The 25975-nt window shown below is 42.1% G+C and overlaps 1 protein-coding gene across 3 annotated transcripts; it reads left to right on the top strand.

The window, feature by feature from the left end:
- Positions 1-40: 40 nt before the first annotated feature.
- LOC101857872 (probable cytosolic iron-sulfur protein assembly protein CIAO1 homolog) lies at positions 41-25975 on the top strand. Of its 3 annotated transcripts, none has more exons than XM_005097056.3 (4): positions 41-132; positions 14861-14999; positions 22942-23202; positions 24473-25975. In XM_005097056.3, the coding sequence occupies exons 2-4, from the start codon at positions 14867-14869 to the stop codon at positions 25087-25089; spliced, it is 1011 nt and encodes a 336-aa protein (XP_005097113.1). In that variant the 5' UTR covers positions 41-132; positions 14861-14866; the 3' UTR covers positions 25090-25975. The 3 variants fall into 3 exon arrangements, with proteins under 3 accessions (XP_005097113.1, XP_035825329.1, XP_012937234.1); XM_035969436.1 differs by lacking the exon at positions 41-132 and adding an exon at positions 177-355; XM_013081780.2 differs by lacking the exon at positions 41-132 and adding an exon at positions 649-995.

Raw genomic sequence — 25975 nt, forward strand, 5'->3', positions numbered from 1 at the left:
TAAACTTTTAACATAGAGTTGGAACAATCAATATCAATACATCGTTTCCTGTTTATGACGGATGTATGAACTTTCGTTTTCTGTGGTCGTGGCCTTCCCGATTCCGACACACCGTTAGTTCAAGTTCATAAGGTTTGTACTTATTTATGGACAGTAGGATAAGCTTATACAAAACAGGGTTCAGCATTTATTTGTATCCCGAGAAAAGTTCTAATAAAACTGGAAATGCTTTGACTGGGTCCAGATTTAGATCTCTATTAACGATCCCTCTCATTAAAATTTGGAGAGAAGGCTGAGCACGTTACAGCCATTTATTTATTTATTCACCCGGCCCGGAACCTTATTCACCACCACGGTACGGATGGCATTTCTCACGGAGTCCGGCCTGTCTCACTCTTTCAGAGTCAGAGTGTCCGTCTCTGCTCTGTTCCTATGATTTAGCGAAGTGACTAATACTATTCGGACTCGAGTCCGAATATGAAAAAATGTTATTCAGACTCTGATTCTTGTCCAGCATGACATCACTTCCGACTTCCGACTTCCTGTGACTCGTGAAACCGGCTTCCTGTCCTGCCTCAATCGTGACTCGCCTCAGGCTGGGTAGAGACCGGGATCACTTCGGGCAAAAAGGCGTTTTGTGCAGGAGCCGGGTTTTAATCTTATGATGAATTTGAGGCCGGCCTGAAAAGTTTATAGAGTAGGCTACCTGGCCCAACCTGCGACCATTAGTCGTATTTTGCTTCTCAGCGGTCTCTGTCAGCAAAATAGGTTATGCAATCCATGTTCAGGGCCGCTTCAATGTGTCAACTTCCGGTTTATACTGTGATATCGTCAGTCATTCCAAAACGTCATTCGCAGATTTCGCATTTTAACATGTTAATGCTCTGCCCTTGGCGCGACCACATGCCCTCAGCGCGACCGCATTCGGAACAGGGCGCGACCATGCGAGCACAGATATGACAGGTGCAAGAAAGTTGTTAGTACACCATTTAAAGGTTAGTAAAATCATTTCTTTATCAAATCATGATGAAAACAATTATCTTATTGATAACAGAGGGTACAGAGACAAGTGGTCGCGGGTTGGGCCAGCTACTCTAGTTTAGTAACTGAAGAAAACTTCTCAAAGAACGATTCTGATAAGCCTTTCATTTGGAACTCGACTGCTGCACTAGCAGACGACTGACGTTCTCGCAAAAGGATTGACCAAAAGTGGAACTAGACAAGGCACGTAACTCTAATAAAACAGATTGCACACGAGCTGCACAGAAGGAAAAATGGGGAACTGGTCGCGCTCAGGGCACGGTCGCGCCAAGGGCAGGTGTCTATAGCGCTTCTAATAAATGTTTATTTGTCAAGAGGTCATCAGAAGCAATTAAAGATGGCTCGTTAGCGTGTGTCGGGGTGGGATGGGCGGCCGGCACTCGTGTGGCTGTGTGCGTGTCGGGGAGGGGGGTGGGGGGGGCACTATCGGTCCGGACGTTGAACGTCGCATACGCGTCAGTCTTTTTCCCTCCGGCAACTGATCATTATTACATTAATAAGCTAGTCTTGACGTAGATCTACGTAATGATGAATTGTGCGCTGGTCTATGAAATCAAAAGTTGCCGTATGCTCAGCTCTACACAGCAACACAGCTTTTTCTTGGTAAACAATCGATATGACACAGGCTTGTGTATTTGAACGAATCGGTCTTTTTATTTTTTACACAGCTCATAATATGCAGGTGCCAGGTGGTCTGCTAATCTCCAATTAAACCTTTTTCTACTTGTACAACAAAGAAAGTGGGAAACGTGGGGGTGGGGGGGGGGGGGGCGTATCAATGAGGCGGCGGGCATCGGATCGGCAGAAAAGGTGTGGGGGAAACTAAAAAATTGCGGAAAATTGGAAGCACTGAACGTTAGATCTATAGAACAAAGACACTTCCTTTTTTCCGGACCCGAGTCCGAATACAGTGGAATCCTGTTATAAGGAGAGGGAGGGGACTGGTGGGAAATGTCCGTTATAACAGGATTCTCGTTACAAGGGATCCAGTAATAAATTCAAGGGAAATAGTAAAGTAGGCCTAATCTATGAGTTTGGCGTTCTGTTTATTCCTTTTTGTATTTCCCCTGATGAGGATTTTGTTCGACATGATCTGTAGGTCTTACTTGATCAAAAATCGAATCAGGTTTCTTCCTCTAGCACTAGCAATGTTGACAAATCGGCGTTGGCGATCAGAAAGAAGGGGCTCTGGCTCTAGGCTAACTCGCCCGCTGTGTTGTTCCCCTCCTTACCACACCCCGTGGTGCGTTGCGTCTGTTTGGGCACGTCACACGTTCACTCCATCTATCACAGCATTGTGACCTCTCCATCCCGCACCAGACAAGTGAGAGGCACGGTAGGCCTATGCCTAGATAATGTAGACTGGGCTGGTTTATCACGCGATGCGTTCTGCTTGTCTGCGCATGCCACACCCTCCCCACTCATTCGCTCCGGCCTTCATTGTTGGTTTGCGTGGGCTCTCCCATTCTTTGTTTCGCTGGATCACCAACAACTTTCTTAACTGGCGAGGTTTTATATGTTTAATTGGTCTGTGCGCTGTGCACAGCATCAGCAATATATTCCTTTATAACCGACTCGCGTGACTGTCTGATAGCGCAATAGCAGTATTTTATTTACAAAGATAAAGAAGGGGAAAAAACGGGGTTTTAGAATAGTGTCTTTATAACAGACTTCTCGTTGTTTCAGGACTCGTTATAAGTGGACTCCACTGTAACATTTTTTCATTTTCGGACTCGAGTCCGAATAAGACATTTTTTTATTCGGACTCGAGTCCGAATGACGACGGCCATGATTTAGATCTAGATATCTAGATCTAGAGTTATCAACCTGTATATTTTCTGACTATTCTGAATCCGAGTGTTTGGAGCCAGGGTTGAAGGACTTACCAGACACGTCCTTAGTTAGATTTCTTTTTTTAAAGGAAGTGGCTATCCTCACCCTGGCCCCGGGTGAGAATAAAAATACGATCGACCTCTCACCTCGGGTGAGACTTGCCAGCGTTGGCTATTCTCACCCTGTGTGAAATAAGATCTGTTTTTTTCTAATTTTGGAATACTGTCTATCGGTGTGGATGATCAAATAGACAAAATCAAAAACAAAGAAAAAATGACGTTATAGCACAAAAGTAAGCTAATTTGGTCGTCTACAAAGATACTATGGCTTTTTCACTTTTCGAATCGAGCCGAACTATGCTGGTCGCCATTTTATTTTCCCCGGAAGTTCTCACAAGGTCTGCTTCTCTCTCTCTCTCTCTCTCTCTCTCTCTCTCTCTCTCTCTCTCTCTCTCTCTCCACTGTCTATCGGTGTGGACTTTCAAGTTGACAAAAACAAAGACAATGATGTTAAAATACAAAAGTAAATTAATTTGGTCGTCTACAAAGATGCTACGGCTATTTCACTTTTCGAATCAAGCCAAACTACGCGGGTCGCCCTTTGTTTTCCCAGAAGTTCTCGCGCTACTTCTCTGCTCTCTCTCTGTCTGTCTGTTTGTCTGTTTGTCTCTCTCTCTCTCTCTCCCTTTCTCTCTCACTGCCCACAGACAAAATTGCACACTTTCAACACAAGAGCGCTGGAACGTTTGTTCACGATGGTGAACACTTCACTGGATGGCCTATCACGGTGAAGGCACACCGGGTGAGAATAGCCAAAAGGCTCGCCTGCGCTATTCTCACCCGGGGTGAGAATAGAGGTGGCCTTTTTAAAATTAGAAGATGGTTTCTGAACCTTTGTTAAAATTAGATGACAGTTCTCTTTGAACTCGTTTTTGGCCACTCCTCCTGTACACACCGATAGACAGTATTCAGAAAGAGACGGAGAGAGAGAGAAGAGGGGAGGAGTTGATCTTGCGAGAACTTCCGGACGGGTGAGAATAACCACTTTCTTTGTGGATACAAGATATATTTTTTCAAGTTGCTTCATCTGATACTTATAGTTATAATATAGGTGATAATGATATCATGCAAGGTATTTAGATAAAAATCTAGGTCTGGTTCATAACCCCTTACAGTCGTTGAATATTGAGGGCTGAAAATTGAATGTCACTGTTAAAGCTCTAGACTTGTGTGTGATTCTAGGCATGCTTGGTGAGACAGTCAGGTGAATGCTTTTTGTGGATACTGAGCGCACACTGCCTATCAAATCAATCTGATTACTTTGGGACCAGCCGGACATTCCTTCTCTAATGGGGCAATAGCTGTCCTTTTGATGCTGTTTGGCCGAAATGGACAAAATTCGACTGTGACCTGTGACCTTCAAAAGGTTGTGAGTCGAATCAGGAGAAATTCCATAATGAGCGACCACTATGAATTAGAGGGTTAGGGTAGGTTGGGGCAACTTTAACAGGATCGTGTAGTGCCGCCAAAGTAACTGATACTGCTACCACCTTTATGAAAGAACGCAGACTATCTTGGTCTTGCAGAGTAGAGCAGCCATTTTGCTTCTCGATTTTTATGTTCTTTGCTCTATTTGCATTCCGAATTTTCAACCAATCACAATTTCGTGGCATACCATACCCTCACTTGAGGCAACTTCGACCCCTGCATGGGGCAACTCCGACAGGGGCTGTGGGCAACTTCGACAGGGGGCGGATTTTCAACAGTATTGGGTTCTTATTTAACTTATTGTGTCTCTCTCTCTCTCTCTCTCTCTCTCTCTCTCTCTCTCTCTCTCTCTCTCTCTCTCTCTCTCTCTCTCTCTCTCCCCCTGTCACTGTCCTTCTCTTTCCCTGCCACCCCCTTTCCCTCACTCTCCGAGCGCGTGCACTCACAAAGACATGCACCCACATACATATGTGCATTACATGATGCACACACAGACACTAGTGCCGGGTCGCGAGATAGAGAACGGTGGAACTGAATCACCACTCTTCCCTGCGGAACGCGAGGGCAAGAACGGAACCTTAACCTGGCTCCCCTTATTTTACAAAAGATGGTATAGTCCAACCCCCTTATTAAAAGAAAATGAACAAGTTCCAACCAATGGACAGAAGAGATCGCACCCTGGTGCACCTCAACTTGGGTGGGGGCGGAGAGGATTGCGGGCTGCGGGACAAGGAGAGTGGGACTCGCGCTCGCCCTTCATTGGAGGAAAATCTGGCTGGCCCTGAATGCGCATTGGAGAGTTCTGCAGAGATATTAAGACTTTCTTGCTTGTAATAAAAACAAAAATGTGTTTTGTTACTTAAGGCATGATGCGGGGGAAATTTTGAAATTCGTTAAGAAGAAGAAACTAACCTTACAGATGTGGTAGCATCAATATAAATAGAGTGGAGAATTAGGTAATGAAGTAAAATTTTCAAAATTCTTTTGTGTTGCTATGGTAACGGCTGCCATATTGGAATGTCATATAAAATGTACACGTTTCAAAAAAATCTATCCTAAGGTTATAAATGATTTTAAAATGTCATAATAAGTGGTTTTGCTGCCTTCTGTGGCTGTTTTAGTGGATGGACTTGGCATTTTTTATGTAGATCTAGGAGGAAAAACTTTTTCAGAATCGAGGACCAAACTAGGAGAATATTTTGACCACAAAAATCTCAGATCATAACAACGGATTAACCTCATAATAGAATCATTTATTCAATATTTTTTTTTCGACGTCACTGCTTATTACACTAGAATAATATTCAATCTATCAGTATACCAAAAATTATGAAGATATCCTAACAGCTTTTGGAATGATAGATTTTTTGTGTTCGCACCCCCTTTGAAAGAGCCTTATTTGAGAAAAAGCCCTTAAAGTTTTGACGCGCAAAACTTACTGTAAACGTAGTTTTACAGTGGCGTTCAAAAGAAACTTGAAAATGTAATCACCCAGTCATCGCGTTAAAGCCTTGCATTACCAACCCATGCAGCATACCAATTTAAAACTAAATAAATTCTTCATCGTTGACACATTAATATTTAATCTAATTTAAGAGACTCCCGAGATATGGTCACTTAAAATTGACCTTAAAAATTCAGGCTTGGCAAAATTGTGCAAAATCAAAGAAATGTAAAATTGTCTTTGCGCATCTATTGAAGAGTATCAATATTGATTGAATGGCGATATATTGCATGCCCAATGAATGGAGAATTTAGTCTTTGCAATAATCAATATTTTATTACGATATTTTGTCACGATAGTTTCAAACATAACGGAAAACAGAGCAATCAGAAATACCACTCAAAACCTGGACTCAACACTAATTGTGTTCATTGTTAATTTGCTTTAGGAACCACTGGCTTTGTGTTGTGCACGAAACTTTTGGGCGTGGATTGTATTAAATTTTGAACATATTTATCTGTCATTTCAATTCAAATGTCACAGAGAGTTCCAAACAAAGGGTCTGAATGGGGGGCACAGTCGTTTTTTTTTCAGCTGTGGTTTCATGGGACTTCACATACCTGCAGGAATCATATCGGGGCTGTTTACTGGTAACCACTCGAACGTTGAATTGATTTGGTTTTTTAAGAATTCTCTAATGGCATTGGATCTATGAAAAAATGCTTTGTTTAGCATGGGGATGACTACTTGAATAAGACCATGACGAAAATAAGGGTAAGACATGACTTTCTAGCACTTGTGCGATATAGTCCACTAATCCAAGGCATACAGTGATTCTCACGAGGGCGGGATTGTTCAATCCACCCCAGGCCACCCAAAACCATGGCAGTTTTGTGGCCTGTGTTCCTCACTGACAGATATTTGTGTTCAAAATCTTGCTCGGTCCATGTGCAAAAGAGGTTTCGTGGCGGATAAGAAACCAACAGCTCCTGAACAAAAACAAAATTAAACTTAATGAACACAGGTAACTGTTACGTCCAGGTTTTGTGAGGTTTTTGTAACTGCTCTGTTTTTCAATCTTCGTGGAGTTTTCTGTTCAAGTCTTCGTTGTTGGTGTTTTGGAAGCTCTGAAGGGCGTTGAACATACTTTTGCTAATGCGATTTATATAGTCATCTTTTGCAAAATTTCAAAGTCATAAATGCCGTAAAAATTGAGCCTCTGATAAGATTTGGCATCTCCGTCACACAGCATCCTGCTGTATACTAAACCTCATTTTTGTGCTGATTTTATGAATATTGTTTCAGCCTCCATAGCTTTTGCACTTCCTTGTAAATTTTCTGGCACTTCATTTGATGGTGGATTCTCCCCCCCAAAAATACAAAAGCACATATCCGTCGTTGTCACCAACTTCTGTAACTTTCTTCATTGGTGAAATTTTTATTATTTTTGGCAATGGGGTGAGGAGCAAGTTCATCCTCATCTAAAGTTTCCTCTTCACTACTATCGCTCTCATGATATGTTCCATCACTATACTAGTGCCTATCAAATCAATGTTCAAACTGTCGTGTGATGTGCTCAAGAATGTCAATGCCATTGCAGCAGGCTGTGGTATTCTTGAGAAATTGAGGCTAGGGCATCAAAGTATTTTGGAAAAGTGTTCAAAAAGCATTTTCTGAGCTCGATGACTTTTGAAACTGGAGTAGTGCCAAAACTGCACTCTCATCTCGTTGATTAGACGCTAGCATCAGCATCAGCAAATGTCATTGAAGGAGATGGTTATGAGGCTGAAAGAAAAGAATGAATTGACTTTATGGATCGATTTAAAATCCTTGCCTGTCTGTCTGTCTGTCTGTCTGTCTGTCTGTCTGTCTGTCTGTCTGTCTGTCTGTCTGTATGTCTGTCTGTCTGTCTGTCTATAAATATAGACTCTGTCTGTCCATAAATATAGACAGGAGCACAGTTTTGGTGTAGAACAAAAGAAGACAGTAAAGGAAACATTGACCAATAATGAGTTTCTCAGATAAGGAGACCTGGCGATAATATTGAGAGCTTTCGTTGCAAGAAATAAAAAAAGATAACCGTGCTGTCGACTTTCCTTTTCTCTTTACTGTATAAAAATGTATACATGATATGGAATACGCTTACAAGTAGCCTGAATGAAATAATGAATATCTGATTCTGGGCCAAAGACATAACACGCACTCATGCCTGAGTGCGCATGCGTGCACACACACACACACACACGCAAACACACTCACACGCAAACACACACTCACACACACACACACACACACACACACACACACACACACACACACACAGAGTCAGAGAGAGAGAAAGAGAGAGACAGAGGAGAGAGAGACAGAGAGAGAGAGTGTGTGTGTGTATGTGTGAGTGTGTGTGTGAGTAAGAGATAGAGAGAGAGAGAGAGAGAGAGAGAGAGAGAGAGAGAGAGAGAGAGAGAGAGAGAGAGAGAGAGAGAGAGGGGGGGGGGAATTCGATGTGTATTATCCTTCCACTTACTTTCCATCCGGTTGCTCATCAATGTCGACCCTGTTGTCTCTCAGGCTCAGGGAAGGTTGGTCTAAGTCCTGAGTTGGTTGTTTTTTTCTAGTCCTTTTCTTCCATCATTGATCCCTCTAAATTTACAACGACGATACAGAAACTTGTTCGGTCCTTTTCGTACTATGTATATCTCCACACAGTTCAAGATTTTTCGCACATGATATTCAAGAACCCCGTTCAAACCGCTGTTATGCTTTTTGTAGTCACAACGGTATACTAAAGTACACACTTAGAATAAGTTAGAACGGAAGTTTTCCGTAACTTTTCTGTGTTCATGGGACAGCCCTAGTCAGATATGTGTTGGAGACTTCAAGGCTCGCCCAAACTAGGGTGTGTCGTGTGGGAGGGTTTTTGGATGGTCAGTGAGTGGAGACAATGGCTTGTAGGGATGGGTTTACTGTTGGGTTACCATTGCTATGTCAGACTTTCGTATACTGCTAATATTGAAAAAAGCCTTCCTTCGGCGATGGATATTCTTTCGAAAAACCACTTGGTTTCTTCGACTCGACACAGCACTGCTGAGGGTGGAAGCTGCGAGTTGGCTGGCAGCGGTGAGAATGAATCCGAATACATGGCGTCCCACGCAAGACGTTTGTCACTGTAAAACGAAAAGATGGTGTCTTCTGTCTGTTTTTTTTCTTCTTGCACCACCGGCCCGGTCAAGGCCAGATGATAATGTAGATCGGCTGTATCAAGCTGTTGCGCTAACTGGCTTCCAAAAAAGTCCTGAACTTTTCCGACTCCGTGAAAACAAGTGCGCGGGGGCTTAAAATTAGCGAAACAGTTTTCTCATATATATCTCTTGTCAAGACTGTAAAAAAAAAAAAAATATGCAACAGCTTCTCAATGATCGGCCAGTCTGGCAAAATTCTGACTTTTTCAGGAATTGGATTTCCTGATTTATCCATAAATTCGGCAGCTCTTACCGAGCTCTCGTTGAGGGCGTATGACAGGGGGGAGGGGGGAACGATCCACGTTTCAACGTCATGAGAGTGGGCTTTGGCCGTAATCTTCAGTATTTGACCAGTTCAGGCTTGTTCAAGTGCTCATGCACTGTCAGGGGAGTTCATTCACAAAATGCTGATTAATGTGAATTTGAGCTTAGTTAAACATGTTTTAAATTGCACATACACATGCCCAGTAATCTAGTTTCATACATCATGACAACCCATCATTCTCAGCTAAATAATAATGGAAACAGCCATATTACTTGTAACTTATTTACCTCAATGATCAAGTCCGAACTGCTTTTGAATCGCCATTTTGCGGAATTAGAGTTCACAATCTTCAAAATGATGTATGTTGTTGTTGTTGTTATCGATCCAGCAACAGCTGGGCTCTTGCCCTTCTGTCCAATGCCATGTAGTGATAAGTGCAGGTCTGCTGCAGTTGCTGTAATGTTCCATAGAGTGTGTTGTCTATGTTAGGTCTCGGAGGGAAAAGGGTAGCTCTGATGTCATTTAGGGCTGTGCAGTGGAACAGGTGATGCTCCACAGTCTCATATGCATAGTCACACAAGGGACACATTGGGGGAAGTTCCGGGTTTATTCTGTTCAGGTGGAAGTTGAGCTGTATATGTTCTGTTCGTAGGCGGAAGATCGTGGTCTGTTTCTTTCTCTGAAGGCGGTTGATATTGTCATTCCTTTTTGTTGTAGTCACATGTTTGAAAACTGCTCTGCCTGTCTTTCCCAGGGCCCATCTGTTCATCCAATCTTGTTTGTTGTTGCTTTTGATGATTTGTTTTGCAGTGTTGTATGAAGTTGGAGTGTTGGGTTGTTCCTGTCTAGATCCCCGTTTGGCGAGTGTGTCTGCTCTGTCATTTCCAGGTATGTCTGAGTGTCCGGGGACCCACTGCATTACTAGGTTGATGCCACAGAATGTTATCAGATGATGGGATCCAAACAGTATATGGGTCAAATCTTGGTTTAGATGATGGTCATTTTCTATGGCTTGTAATACTGATAGTGAGTCAGTGAAAATCACAATACTCTGTGCTTTTCCAGGATGAGTGTCAAAAACTGTGCGGAGATGGTACAGTGCTGTTTCAATTGCCATCATTTCTGCATCGTAGTTGCTGCATTTCTCTCCACAGGCTGCAGAGATCTCATTGGAACTTCCATCTGGGTACTGTATTAGTATTCCATATCCGGCCTTGGTTGTGCTTTTGAATGCTGAGCCGTCCGTATAGACGTGTATCCAGTCATCTGAATAGCTGTCGATTGTTTGATGTGATGCAAGCATCAGCGTCACTGGGTCTGAAGATTTTGTGCTCTTGTCTTTGAGAGATGTTGTAATGATTGGCTTTTTTAAAGAAAGGTGGGGAGGGATGTTTTGGTTGACTCTTTTGGTTTCTTTTCTGTTTTGTGGTAGATGGTGGCTCTCCATTAGTTCTGTGATGTGATGCATGATTGATTTTTGTTGAATTCGTTTCTTTGGTTTCCATGTTTCTACGAATTTCCTGTTTGGGTGGTTGGGGCACATTCTTTTAGTTCTTTCATGCAGCTCCAAAACTGCTCTATCTCTGCGGATTCCCAGGGGTTCAACATTTGCAAGGATTTCGCACGCGGCGGTAGGTGTGGATCTCATGCCGCCATTTATAAAACGAAGGGCATTGTTTTGGACCTTGTCAAGGGTGTTGCAAGTAGTTGTACTGCACATTGTGAGTAGGCTATTGCTGTATTCCAGGAAAGATCGGACATAACCCAGTTATAGAGCTCTCAGAGTTTGTTTGTCTGATCCCCATGAACTGCTTGCGAGTTTCTTTAAAAGTTGGAGTCTTTTTTTAGCCTTGTTCCTTATGTTCTCCACTTGGCTTTTCATGGTTAGCCTATGGTCAAGTTTGATTCCTAGGTAAGTTGGATGTTCTTCTTTGGGGAGACTTTCATTTCCTATCTGTAGTTTGAGATTTTCTTTGGCTGCTTTATGGCTCTTCGTGACGATAGTGTATACTGTTTTCGTGCAGTTTATTTTAAGTTTCCATTTCTGACAGTAATTATGGAGCCTCTTAGGGTCTTCATTTAATTTCCCTGCTCCTACTATCGTGCTGTGATGTGTCTGCCAGAGAGCAAGATCATCGGCATAAAGAGTCTTTTCTGATTTCAGCACGTTCGTTACATCATTAAAGAAGATCAGGAACAAAGTGCAACTCAGACAGGAACCTTGAGGTAGGCCTTCCTCGAGTACTTCTCTTGACGAGTGGGCATTGTTTACCTTGGTTTCAATGTTTCGATCCGACAGAAAGAACTTGATCCATTTGTAAAGTTTGCCATGTATCCCGAGGTCCATCAATTTCATGAGTAGGCCTTTTCTCCACACTCTGTCGTACGCCTGTTGGAGATCTACAAAGATGGCGACAGTGTGTTTACTCTCCTGAAATCCATCCTGGATGTTTTGACTCAGTTTAAAATGTTGATCTTCTGTGTTGCTGCCTTTTCTGAAGCCTGCTTGGTGTGGGTTTAAGCTGTTAGTATTTTCCAGGTACCAGTAGAGGCGGTTGTTTATCATTCTTTCCACAAGCTTACCGATACATGATGTTAATGAGATGGGTCGGTAGCTTTTCGCTTCTCCAGGTGGTTTCCCATTTTTCAGGAGTGGTGTAATCTGGGGCGATCCTCCATGCCTTTGGTATTCCACTCGTTCTCCACGTGGTGTTTATCAGGGAAAGAAGAACTTCTTTTCCTTTAGCACCAAGGTGGCACAGCATTTCGTTGTGTATTTTATCTGGTCCTGGGGCTTTCTTTTCCTTTAGCTTTTTGAGGGCCTGACTGAGTCCCACCATGCTATAATCCTCTTCAAAAAGCGAGTTGTTCACAGTAGGAGCTTTTTCTTTATGCTTAGCCCTATTTATGAGAAGTCTGTCAGCCTCGGTTAGTCTGCCTGCCCTGTTTACAGAGGCGAAAAAAACGGTTGAAATGTTCAGCTTTCTTCTGGTCTTCAGTGATGGTGCTGCCTGAAAGGAAAAAGGGTTTGGGGTTGCTTCTTTGTCTTTCTCCCGAGAGGTTGCTGACAAGGGACCAAGCCTTTGTTCCATTGTGGCGGAGGTCGAGATCTTTGCAGGTTTGAGTCCATTTCTCTTTTTTGGCTTTTTTTACTGTCACTTTCACCTGAGCGCAGGTCTTGTTGTAGTGTATTTTGTTTATTGTTGATGGTGATTTTTCCAATGACTGTCTGGCTTTCTCTCTTTCTGCCACAGCAGTATGGATTTCTTCACTCCAAAAGGATTTGAAATTTCTTCGGCATCCCCGTGGAATGTGCTGAGATACAGCTTTCAGAATATTTTCGGTGACTTGTTCATTAAAAAGATCAGCATCTTCTGTTTCTTCTATGCTGGAGAGCAATTCGTTTGAGGTCTTTTCGTATTCTGCCCAGTTGGCTTTCTTAAAGTTCCATCGAGTTCTCCGAGGGTGGTTCAATGCAGGTGGGGAGGTGATCTGTATAAAGATAGGCCTGTGATCACTTCCTATGTCATCAATCACTTCGATGCGACAGGAGTTTTTAATGTCGGATGAGCAGATGGTGAGATCAGGCCGGCTGAGAGTCAAGTGGGCTCTGTGAAGTAAGGTAGGAGTTGAGTTGACATCTTGTAATACAGATAGGTTGCTGGTTTCGCACAGCTCCTCAATCTTTCGGCCTGTGCCGTTATAGTTGATGTAGCCCCATTCTGGAGAGTGGCCATAAAAGTCACCCGCACAAATGGTTTTTTCGTAGCTAGCTGCTTGCAGATCAGACAAGTCGCATGTTGTCTGTGGGGGGCTGTAAACATTATAAAGTGTGTACTTCCTACCAATGTGCCATATGGTGGCCTTCTGGATATCTGTCGGTTGGGCAGATGATAAGTGTACAACATCTCCCTGAACATCATTTCACAGGTAAGTGACTACACCACGGCATCCTGTGCATGTGCAGGCATAACTGGTGTATCCTGTGAGGTTCAGGTCCGTACCTTTGTGTAGGGTTTCTTGAAGGAGGGCAACATGAATCTGTCTGTCCTTCAGTACTTTGAGGAGTTCTGTTTTCTTGTTCCTCAAACCACAGATGTTGAGTTGCAAGAGGTTGAGGGAACTCTTCTTCTGGTTGGGGATGTAGTTTGCTCCCTTCTCACGCCGAGAGCTTTTCGGTGCTGGTATAGCACTGTTTCTGTGTGTATCACCAGTAGCTGACTTGTCGCTCAGAGCAGCCTGGTGATTGCGCTGCCTGGCGTGGACCTTGTTTAACGAGGCGACGTCTGAGCTCGCATGTAATTTATTTCTTTGTGTCATGGCATTGTGGACTGGGGTGTCTGTGGACTGTCTGCCCACCCTGAGAAGAGGTCATTCATGTTGAGGATAGGAAGGTACTAGGAGTTTTCAAGAGACTGGAAAGACCTAACTGCCCTGTGACCGTGTAATTCCGGTAGGGTTCACGTTGCCCATTCCCCGCCACCAATGGCTACTGGCTAAGGTTTTCGACTCTTTCATGAGGTATTGGCCAAGTGGGGAAGCCATTGGATCGTCACGTCCTGGTTCGTTGTGCCTTTACTAAGAGGTTTCACGGCTAGAAAGCAAGTCAGGCATTCTGCTCGGTCCATCTCTTGCACCCAGACACTCTCAAACTGGCTGGTACCTTCTCAACCACAGAGGGTGTGTTGATAAAAGTAGTAGAGGTGTTAGGCAGATTAGACACCCACTCAAGGGAGAGTAGGAGCGTGTTAGTGAGGAGCATAGCGTCTACCACGCATCGCCTGCTCCCATCCTGTTGTTTTAACCCCTCTAGGAAACGGGGGGGTTGGTTTGTTGGCGCCAACAACTCGCCACTCGCCAGAGCCGTGTCAGTGAGGACAGGGACCACCACGGGCAGGTACGGTTGGCTGGATTGGGAGAAGCTGTTTGAGACGCTTAGGCATTTCTCAATATTTAAATGAGACCTATCACCAGTCCTTGATCCCTTTAAAATGATGTATAGCATGACTGATTTCTGAGCGTGTGGAGAGCTTTATGCCCATTACAAAAAAAAGGACGTTTTAGGGAAAACAGTTGCGCTTTTTTTCACTAAGAGGAAGGGGAATGTCATCTTTGTGAGTGTTTTTGAACGTGTTCTGCTATTGACAGGGACATAAGACCTTCAATTTGGGAAAGTAGACATTTCAAAGTACTCGAATCCGTTAACAGCCTAATTTCGATCTAAGACAAAAAAAAAGACGTCATTTGACCATGGCCTTTCCCCACATTATGCCTTTACTAAAATGATTATTGTTTTCTTGTCGTGTTTTGGGAATTTTTAGACTACACGTTATTTACTAAGGTTGCTGATACTATTTATGGTCAACAGTGTTATTTCTGCTTGATTTCTACCTCTGAATATAATGTTTTTAAGAAAATGTAAGTTTATTACCTTTTAGATGTTGTGCTCTTTTCATTCTTCGCTTTATTTTGTCTCCATAAGCTTGCCTACCACCATTTCTTACTTTTGACATTAAATCATGTTCTCAGTACTGTTCTTTTTCTTCTTCAGAACTCAATGCAGTCCTTACAAGAGGCTCAAAAACTTTCGGGACACACAGAGAGAGTCTGGTGTGTGTCTTGGAATCCGTCTGGGACACTTCTAGCTTCATGTAGCAGCGACAAGACTATCCGTATATGGGGAAAGGAAGGTGGGTCAAATTCCATTTTGTTGGCCTTTCTGAGTTGCAGGCCTGTCAAGTACTCGGGTGAAATTGGAGCTCTCTGAACTTTTTATTTTTGCATGTCGAAGAACCCTGTCTGTTTTAGTTTTAGTAAGAGTTTTACAGCACTTGTTACACAATAAGGTCATATAAGTGCTGAAGATTAGTAGAGGTGTTATAAGAGAGTAACAAACACAAAAAAAGAAGGAGCACCAACCACTCACAATCCACTGAATCCTGTCTGGATTTGCATAAAATTCTTTTTTTTTCTTGAATGTTGAATACTGTTTCTGTCAGGCCAAATACCGATTCCACCCCGTGGTCAGACCTGGGAAGTGCAAGAGATATAATTTTCCAGGAGAAGGAAAAAACTTTTTATTTTAAAACAGCGTTGTCAAGCCGCTTCAATTTCGCAGAAACCACTCAAAACAATGACAATGTAACAAAATGAGGGTTAGTTACTTTTAAACAACATATTGATTTTCTTATGTTATGACGCTTACGAGGAATGATTACACTACGGTGGTTGTGATCAGACCTCGTAAGCAACGACTGTTGTAATTTTCGAGGTTTGATCATGGTGAAATGTTGGTAAAGTGCATACTTGTAAGCAACAATATTTTCGTACGACAGAAGAACCGACTTCAATGGATGGTGGTCAGGACTCCTTAGTGAGATCAGGGAGGCCAGGGTTTGATTCCCAGGCCAGTTACAATTAAAACATTATCATTAGTAATCTCATGGTTACCGCAACCTGCACTGGAGACAAGAGAAATGCCAGGACAGGTTGCCCGTTGCCAGAATAACGAGGCTGGATGATGCTTGTAAATTGTCTGACACTTCTTGTTCATGTTCAGCCCTTCGTTTTCTTATTTACCATCCTCATTTTTTTACATACAAACTTCTTAGAGCATCTTGAGTTTAAATTTAAAAACAAAAGATTACGTTATTAGTCAGAAACTTCAAATTAAAGAATAAAGATCATGCTCATGGGAGAACTTTGGCACCCGCCAAAGATCTTCAAAGTCACTCACACACACACACACACACACACACACACACACACACACACTCACACACCCACACATACACACACACACACACACACACACACACATCATAAACACACACAAACAGGCAAATAACACACACATGAATGTAAGTAAAATTATGAAGAAACAAGTGATATTGAATAGAGGGCTATTTGCCTGGTAATGGCGTAATCTGAATAAAATACTCCGTGAGGTGTTTTCTCAACCTGTCTTAGAACAGCATTTCTATTTTGGTAACAACAACCGTCTAAATCTAGCATCTGTGTTTGTCGCGGCCACAATTTTTGCATTTTGTCAACAAAAAACCACCGCCGGGAAGAACAAATAATTTAAAATCAACAACAACAAAAACGGAGAATAACATTCGTGAAAAAAAAAAGAAACCGAACCTCTTTACTTTTAGAAAGAAACTTGTTAACACCACGTTGATTTGTAATTTTCCTGTGAAGAATATAAGTAGGCTACATTACATACTATTTATATTGCTGTTTCTCTTTCATGTTTCCCTCTTTGTTGTGTTTTAATTTGTTAGTGTGTTAATATTTTTCTTCTCGTTTTTGTTCTGATGTGTTGTTTTCTATTTTTGTGTATATAGATCTATAGCGTTATGTTCTTCCTACCAGTTAAAAAAAAAATTTGTTATGTTAGAGTGTGTCTCCACCAAAACCAAATACTGACACTGGCAGGCCCCTTGTGTGTGATTCCATAATTCACATGTTATATCCTACTTTTTAAAAAATTACACGCATTTAGGGTTAAAACGGCCAGTCTATGGATAGGTTGACACTCGCCCTTATTTACTAATTTTTTTGCTATTCTAATTTTGATTTTATTCTGTTGTGAAACCTTTATTTTTTTACGTTTTTACACTCTGTGTGGCTACAAATGATATTCTGGATACTTAAAACAGCACAAAAAATTCTAGTGTTTTAGATTAAGTTACCTCTATCAACATATTCCTGCATGAGTCGTTCAAAAAGTTTTGCCTGAAAGTTAATAATTTCTTTATTACTGATGCTACATACAAAAGTTATACACCAAATGAAATCTTAAGATGTCTGCTACTTGACAGTATCTTTACTTTTCAACATTATTGCCTTCTTTGTCAATGCAGATCCGCCATCGTCGAATAAGTTGTCGCTTGCCGTTGGCGAAAAATTCACATGGTTTTCCTCTGAACTAGCGACACACATCTTCTTGAACTTCATCGTCATCTGCATAACGTTTTCCTTTGAGGTACTTCTTCAACTTAGGAAAAAGATAAAAGTCAGACAGAGCAAGGTCTGGACTGTATGATGGGTGCGGTGAGGTCTCTTGAAATCTGAGACTTTTCTTGGCATCTTGAGTTTGTCGACTCTTGTGTGGACGAGGGTTGTCGTGGTGCAAAATTGCTTTTTTTCTTAGCCAAACTTGTGACAGCCGTTCTCTAAGTTTTCTCAGGGTCTCAATATATCGTTTAGAGTTGATAGTGGAGCCCTGTTCCAAAAATTCCATATGAATCAGACCATCACAGTCCCGAAACACTTTCATAAGCACTTTCTTTGCAGATGAAACAACTTTCTACTTCTTGAAGCTAGGTGAGCCAGTGTGCCTGTATTCTTTCGATTGTCTTTTGTTCTCTGGGTCATAATGGTGTACCCAAGTCTCGTCTCCTGTGACTATACGGCGTAAGAAAGCTTCAACTTCATCGGTATAATGCTTGGAGGAACTATTAATAGGAGAGGCCGCGAGTCGCGTAACGTGAAGCCGCTGCAGACGACGGTCGGCCATGTTTGTGAGATCAGCTCAGTTCTCTCAGTTGTAAACTTAGTGTCGACCGAATGGCAGTTTGCGTAGCGTTCGGGTCCGGTGGGCCTCTCATTCAAAGGTCCTGGGTTCGAATCCGAGTAGTGACGGAAAATTTTGTTCTCTAAAATTCTACTTTCTCTTTCGTCTGCTTTCATCTCCACTTTCTGCCCCTACCTCCTCAGGGCTCCGGACTCTTTCTGCAGCCTTTCTACTGCTACTCCTTGGCTCCTTCTTACCTCTGTCTTTCAGCCACACCCCTGATCTTCTGGTAGGAAAGATCTACCCCTAGCCTTCTCGGACAAGGGCGAAAAAATCTCTTAGGTCGCGTATGCAAGTTGCGCAAATTAAAGGTCCCTTGGTGGTCTAAAATCGATTAGAGTAGGCTTTGGTCGCCACCCAGGCAAAATTCAAAATTTTCTACCAACTTAAAATGTTTAATGCGTCCCTCGCACTCATATGACTTATGCAGTTGCGAGTGCCGTAAAACACTTATAAGACCTACGAAAAATGTTTTAAAAAATATCAGTCTCCAGCAATGGCACTGAACTTGATGACGAAGTGCTTTCTGATTTAGCCGTAAATGCACCTCACAGTAAAAACAGAATGAAAAAAGATTGCAGAAAATTCAGTTTGCCACGTATGTGCCTAGATCTAGTCTAGCATACTTGTCAATTTGCTCTGCATGTTGCTTGCATTGCTGGTTTTGTGTTGTTAAGGTTGACAAAGCATTTGAAAATGTGAAACCTGCATCGGTGCCTTTGTTGACTCCAATGTGTCAAAAGTAAATTCCTTGCTGTTTTTTGAAGTCTCGTCGGAGGTTCGACAGTGCCTTCAAAGAATGTCATTGAAGTGTGTTTGGTGTGTGAATAACATTTTTGATGCCATGTGTCGTCTGTCTGTGCAGGGGGTGTGACATTGTCAAGAGAGATTTGTCATAAATTAGTGCAATCGGTTTTGAAAATCTTCTTATTATAAGCCTATCATTTCAAATTCTCTATTAATTTTTCAATACCCTTAACAGTATTTTGTAAAATTTAGATAAAATGTCTGGGTGTTTTAAAGGTGCCCCTCCCTCCTCGCTTTATTTGGGGCTGTTTTATTCTTGTTTTTGTTGTTGTTGTTTTTTTTTGTGTGTGTGTGGGGGGGGGGGGGGGGGTAATTTCCACCATCATACTTCACTCTTATCTGCCTTGCCCTCTCCTTCCTCATTCTTCGCCCATCCCATCCCACCCGACTTTACCATCTTTTGGGTAATCATTTTCAATTTTGTTAGAAATATATTCTGTTGTAAGTTTAAGTCAAGAAGACTACGTTTTTGTAAAAATAATGTCAGTGATGACATCATTTTGCACTGATGAAGTTCTATGACCGAAAAGTCTGCAAATTTTGTTATCCCGTTTATATTTTTGTTTTGATCCTTATTATCCCAATTTCTTCTCTAAAACAAGTAAAAAAAAATTATCTTACCGTCACAATGTGTATACATAGTACATGTATTACCAAATGTTCGACTGAGTGAGCTGGTAATTTGATGTAAGTAAGATTTCTTACTGTCCTTATTATATTGTTACTATCAAGAAGTCTTCGTTTTGTGTAAAAATAATGAAGTTCGACTACCAAAAACTCAGAAAATGTTATATCCGGTTTATAATTTTGTTTTGATCCTTATTATCCCAATTTCGTCTCTAAAACATGTAAAACAGAATATCTTACCATCACAATGTGTATACATAGTACACGTATTACTGTAAATATTCGACTAAATGAGCTGGTAATTTGATGCAAGTAAGATTTGTTAACATCCTTATTACATTACAACTGTACGTGAGTGCTTATAATGCTGTAATTAACATTGACAAAGAAATTTTGAGAGACAATGGAGTCCGAGCAGCTTGTTTTGAAAGGAGATTACGCTGCGTACGCTGCATTGCTTTGAACTTACAAAGATGGCGGCAGGCCCGATAAGCTCCGCCCTTTCGGCTTCAACTTGGTTGGAACTGTTGAGCGGGCGACGCAACGTTAGGGCCTCTCCCTATATAGTTACTCCAAGGTATAATGAGCCAGGAGTTCATCACTAACTTGACTTCGGTTCAATTTCAGCTCGGGTGACAACATGTGGGGAACCCACCGTGCACACACTTTCCTGTAACCCAACACATCATGGATGATACACTGAGCACTCCCTACAGAAATCCCTAGAATTTCACTGACATCTCTTACTTTGATCCGCCGGCTTGCTTGGATGATCTCATCCACTCTCTCCTGGTGTTGAACATCACTGGCAGAGTTGGGACGACCACATCGAGCTTGGTCATGTCTCTGCTGGACTGGTTTCAGCGAACTCCTTTGCCCATCTTCGAACAGTACTTACATCTACACATGCTTCACCATAGATAAGCTTCATTCACCTATGAATATCGATGGGTGCAGCTCCCTCTGCAGTAAGGAACTCAATAATAGCTCTTTGCTTTAAGCGCACATTCATAGGTTTGCTGGACGCCATTTTCTCGGCAACAATATACACTAGCTTCATTGATGTAAACTGCAATAGCACAAAGGTGTGACATCATAGTATAATTCTGTTTTGGGGTTTTAGAGTATACCTATTGAAAGTCAATTGTGTACAAATTTCATGAAGATATCTTTAATAGTTTAGAAGTTATTGAAAAGGAGGCAAAACTTTTTGAACGACACTCGTATATTATTATGTCGTCACGGAGAGTAGAAAGCTTGAAATTTAATGGCAACTTTTGCCATTTTTGAGTCAACTTTTGGACAAAAAAATAGCAACAAACGCAGATGCTAGCTAAATAGATAAATCAGTGTTTCACAGTTGGTTTTAATTTGAAGATAATCAGTGATTCATAATGCAAACTGGCCGACAATTCACCCTCCCCTTTATGTCAAATGTAGCATCTCACATCCTTTATCACCAAGTTATCTATTGTAAAGTTGTGCATGGACAATTTGGTTTTGTAATTAAGAGATGGAGCTTGTAGACAAGCCGCCAAGAGGACAGAATGAAGGTCCATGGCGATTACACAGATTTTTACTGTTGCTTGCTGCAGCCATTTTCTTATCGTCCTTTTAGGCTTGAGCTGGTGACTTTCCTTCACTGAAACGCTTCCAAATCTCATCACCGACTTTCCGGCTGTATGGCCCACACACAGATCGCACTTAAAAGACATGTTATGTTCATGGAAATTGCCCCTGAATGAGAATGCCGAGATGGCCAAATGCTTTTGTATGTTTTTTTCTGGTGACAAAGTGCACCATTTCTTTAAGTTCGTTAATACTCTTGAAAATTGGCTCTGTATTCAACTGTCCTGTTTTGTTTTTCGACAGTAATATGAACTCACTCTGGACTGTTTTGCAAAGAAATCTTCTATAAGAAATATTTTCTGTGTGGATGCTTTCTTGTAGTGAGGGTTGTCTCCTGCGGCAGTGTATGGTCAACGCTCTGTACTGGCAGTTTCATTGGTGACAGAAGTGTCTTCATCCACGACAATGTTTCTAATACATCAATCACCGAGAGCTGTTGCCCTGAGGAACATGCTTTTGCAAACACAGAGTTTCTGGCATTCTTTTTCCAAAATATATTCAACTTCTATTCATGTCTAGAGATGCTCAGGACTCCCTTCTGATTGGATGTTTAACGTATGCTTCTTTTCCTTCTCAGGACAGGGGCCAGATACAATTGAGAACTTTCTGTCTGTCACATTCGGAAAATTCTTTGCGCTTCAATCCTGCTCTCTTGCATTCACATGACCTTTTCATTTCTCTTATGAGTTTGTGTATATCATTTCAGACGTATGCCTGACCTTGCTTGCATAAATCTGTTCGTTAGAAGTTCTGCTTCCGTTCTACTGGAATGCTTTTCCTTTGTAGTACTTGTGTTTTAAAGTCAGACTGTCCACATAATCTGGTTCAGACATCATATGCTGTGGGGAACCAGGCTAAAAATGCAACATTGCTTCCACAATGGGTGGCATATGAGCTGACAATTCAGGGGAATCTGACACCAGAAAGGTAATGCAGGGCAGACATCGAGTGAGACATGGGGTGACTGAACATATGGATTTGATAAGTGGGGTTTCAGAACTAATGCAGGCTCGGCAATGGGTGGTGCCAAGTCAGCCGTGAGTGATATATCATAGGGTGATCACGTTGGAGAACGTGGTGAACCAGATAGAGAAGATGGTTCAGGATTGACCATAAGGGGCGCTGGTGGGTGTGGTGAAGTAGTTGTCAGGAGTGAAGCAGATTCGACAGAAGATGACGATTCGTCGATTGTGACTAATACAAAACATGTCGGAATTGGAAAACTGATACAAGAGGTAGATAGGGGTTGCTTTGACCACTCCTAAGCGCCGATGACCGGTCTCGAATCACCGCGCTCAGTTGTAATCAAAGCTTGTAGGCGGCAGGATGGCGCTTACTAGTTCTGATCACAACCGCTTTTGGAGAGAGGTCAACTTACGAGTTTTGTTTACTTACGATAAAAGGCACTTTTATGCAGTTTTTCGTGTGCACCGTAAACAGTAGAATGTGATGGTGTGAAAAAGTCAATTTTGCAAAAATTGTCGCTTACAAGGTCTGATGACGGGGGCATTGATATGACTTTCTCGTAAATGATGTGAAAAAAACTCGTCATTTTTTGTTGTTTTTATTTTTATGTACATTATAGTCTGTTACAACTGAATGTGGATAATTATAAAACAGCGGTAAACCAAAAGAAAAGAAAATCCCTGAGAGTGGGTTCTTTACCCTCTGTGGATGGAATGCACCCCTGAGAGTATGTTGATGTATGTGTATATGTAGCAGTTACTGCACAGGACCTCAGATGCACTACTTACTTTACTTTACATTCCGATCCAGCAGCCATTTGTGTTCTAGCCCTTCGGTCTGGTCCTCAGATGCACAAGTCCTGTAGTTTGTGAAGGTTTGGCGTTTGATCGGTACTTGAAATAGGTTGAAACATGTACCTGATGGCTGGCTGAATTGAGGTCATTTGATTTACATGTAATTGAAATAGTGCATATATTTTGTTTCCTTTAACATTCACTATCTCAATTCAAAACTTATTTCAGGAGAAAACTGGGTCTGCAAGTCTGTGTTGACGGATGCGCACACACGCACTGTCCGCTCAGTGTCATGGTCACCCTGCGGCCAGTATCTGGCGGCTGCCAGCTTTGACGCCACTACCAGTGTGTGGAGTCGCAAGGGCGGCGAGTTTGAATGTCTAGCTACACTGGAAGGCCATGAGAATGAGGTGAAGAGCTCATCCTGGGCTTGTACCGGCAGCCTCCTGGCCACCTGCAGCCGAGACAAAAGTGTTTGGATTTGGGAAGGTAAATACAAGATACAGTGCTTCTGGTCAAAGTATGCTTACGTGGTATTACTGATTCATCATGGTAGTACAGTGGAAACCATATATAACAGGCCCGGTAATAACAGGGATCCGGTAATAACAGGGATTTTTTAAATCCCCGTTTTTTCCTGCTCTTTGTCTCTATTAAAAGTTATCGGCAATAACAGGGCCTCATCGCAGCCCAACCGGTTATAGCAGGGACAAAGGCTCGTTACAATGTGTAAAAAGTAAGAGAGAGTAACGCAGTGATGGAGCAAGCCCACGCAAGCCATGCCACTGCAAGCACACGCAGCGTGTGAAGCGAGAGAGGGCTGCGGTGTGCTGCAGACCTCGATCTAGCCCGATACCTAGCAACACACACGCGTAATGTGTCACCAACGATGTCAAGCGCACGAGAAAATGCCTATCAATTGACAAAAAATACGAAATGATCCAGGGTGTTGACAAAGAGCAAGCTCCACTGGCAGGGATTTGTAATCAGTTCGACATTTCACAAGGGTCGATTCACACCATTAGCAAGGATAGAGAGAAGATAGTGGCAGCATACTCCAATGGAAAGTTTGCTCTGGAGTGAAAGAAGATGAGACTACCCACTACCCGATGCAGATGCTGTGGATCAAGCTCTTCTGATGTGAGGCAATGGAGAAAGTTGGTGCCAAAACTCCTGTTCGTGGGTACTTGTGGCAAAGGAAACTACCCATGAATAAGTACAGATGGATTAGTCCACAAATGCTCACTTTCCTTGCATTTCTGATTTAACAGGGATCGGATATAACAGGACATTTTCTCTACTCCCACCATCCCTGTTATATCAGGTTTCCACTGTAGGCCTACATGAATTGCGTTTGGTGGTCTTAGTGATAGGAGAAAGGAGTGGTTTATTGAGGAATGAACAGGCGTAGTAGAGGAAAAAGAAAATTAAACTTGAGCTTGGCTTCAAACTTTTGTGCAATCAGTTATGTTGAAGGTCATTTCGGAGGAGAGTATTTTCATTTCTGGGGAGAGGGGGGGGGGGGGGGAGGGGGGTGTTAAGCTTTGGAATTGCTCATGTGCTGATTGTCTTTAAATAAATTCATTTTCTGAAAGCTTCATAGTATAAATATAAATTTAAAGGCTTCATTGTATGAGGAAAATCATTCTTTTTGTTGCTTTTTTGTCATTTTATTTATTCATTTTGACATGCACTTTTGTCCTTTAAATGAGGTCTTTATTTTCTTTTTGAATTATTAACAGTTCTTTTTGCTTTTCAGTTACTGCAGATGAAGAGTTTGAGTGTGCCAGTGTGATGTCTACGCATACTCAGGACGTAAAACGGGTCAAGTGGCATCCTACCAAAGAGCTTTTGGCGTCGTGTGGCTATGACGACACAGTCCGGCTGTACCGGGAGGAGTCGGATGATTGGGAATGCTGCAACACACTTAAGGGCCATAGCTCTACTGTGTGGGCCCTGGATTTTAACCAAACTGGAAACCGCCTTGCAACATGCAGCGCTGACTGCTCCTTGAAAATCTGGCAGGAATATGAGCCGGGTAATGCTGAGGGTGTGAACACCACTGACAACATCTCAGTGTGGAAATGCGTCTGCACTGTCAGCGGCTTTCATGAGAGGCCGATTTATGACGTGAGTTGGAGCACGCTGGAAGACTTGCTGGTGACTGCAGGTGGGGACGATTCTCTCTGTGTGTATCGAGAAGTTCTTACAGCTGACGCGAAGAACTCGCCTAAGTTTGAGATGGTGGCTAGAGTCCGAGGGGCTCATGCTGAGGATATAAACAGTGTTGTTTGGAGTCCCTCAGAAAAAGGTTTGCTGGCGTCTGCCAGCGATGATGGGGATGTAAAGTTGTGGAAGCTTCTGCAAGAGGCATGATAAGCTCATTTTCTCCCCCTTATCCTTAAAAGTGGTGCATCTGAAGTAGTTAGTATGTTATTCTTTTACAAAAGTTTTGGCTTAAATGATTTGTTTGTAGATACACCTGAAGTACATGTAGCCATACAGTCTCTGACAGGTGTTCATTATTTGAGTGAGGTTTTCTAATGTTTATTTTGTAACCAGTGTGTTTTAATAAAATTGAAAGGTTTAAATGGTATCAAACTTGCAAATTTAATGACAGATTGTTTGCCACACCTCAGTTCCTGTTTGCTCTTGAAATTGTCAGAAAATGGAGAGATAAAACAATTGTATCATCTGAATGATATGACACCCCTGTTTATGACCTCAGGGTTGTATCCATTTTAGGTCACTGACATCAGTGGATTATTTTATATTATGGAATGGATTGGTGTGTTTGAAGCATACATTGTGCTTTAGATGTAAAATAGTCCAAGTTGTTTGGCTTGATGAATAATGCCTTTCTTAAATATGGTTTGATGGAAACGAAAAAAAAGAAAAGTCATAATTAAAAAATCAGTGCTTGCCAACCAGGATGATATCGCTCACTAGTAGGTGATTTGGTAATTTTGGTGGGTGGTGAAGATCACCCAGTGATAGGTGTTATTTATTGAAATGTTCCGATTTGAAATACATTCAGTTCATACTGGTGGGCTGTACAAAAACTTACACCTCTTAAGAGTAGCAAAAGTGGGCACTGGCTATAAAAAGGTTGACAAGCACTGGTTTAAAAGGTATGCCTTCCCAGAAAGACCCTTGAGCTGTTGGTTACAAGCAACTCATTTAATTTTGTGTACAGTACCATGATTGTCATATGGAGCGTATCAATTTTTTCATTTAAGAATAAACAGTGTATATATACAGC

The sequence above is a fragment of the Aplysia californica genome, unplaced genomic scaffold (assembly GCF_000002075.1).
Source record: "Aplysia californica isolate F4 #8 unplaced genomic scaffold, AplCal3.0 scaffold00145, whole genome shotgun sequence".
NCBI lineage: Eukaryota > Metazoa > Mollusca > Gastropoda > Aplysiida > Aplysiidae > Aplysia > Aplysia californica.

What these genes read in the sequence shown, in the direction of transcription:
- LOC101857872 (XM_013081780.2), top strand. Translation starts at nt 957, where the DNA reads ATGACAGGTGCAAGAAAGTTGTTAGTACACCATTTAAAG. An exon ending in TGTTAGTACACCATTTAAAG is followed by an intron (nt 996 to 14,860) that starts GTTAGTAAAATC and finishes TTTCTTCTTCAG; the next exon opens with AACTCAATGCAGTCCTTACA. An exon ending in AAGTGTTTGGATTTGGGAAG is followed by an intron (nt 23,203 to 24,472) that starts GTAAATACAAGA and finishes TTTGCTTTTCAG; the next exon opens with TTACTGCAGATGAAGAGTTT.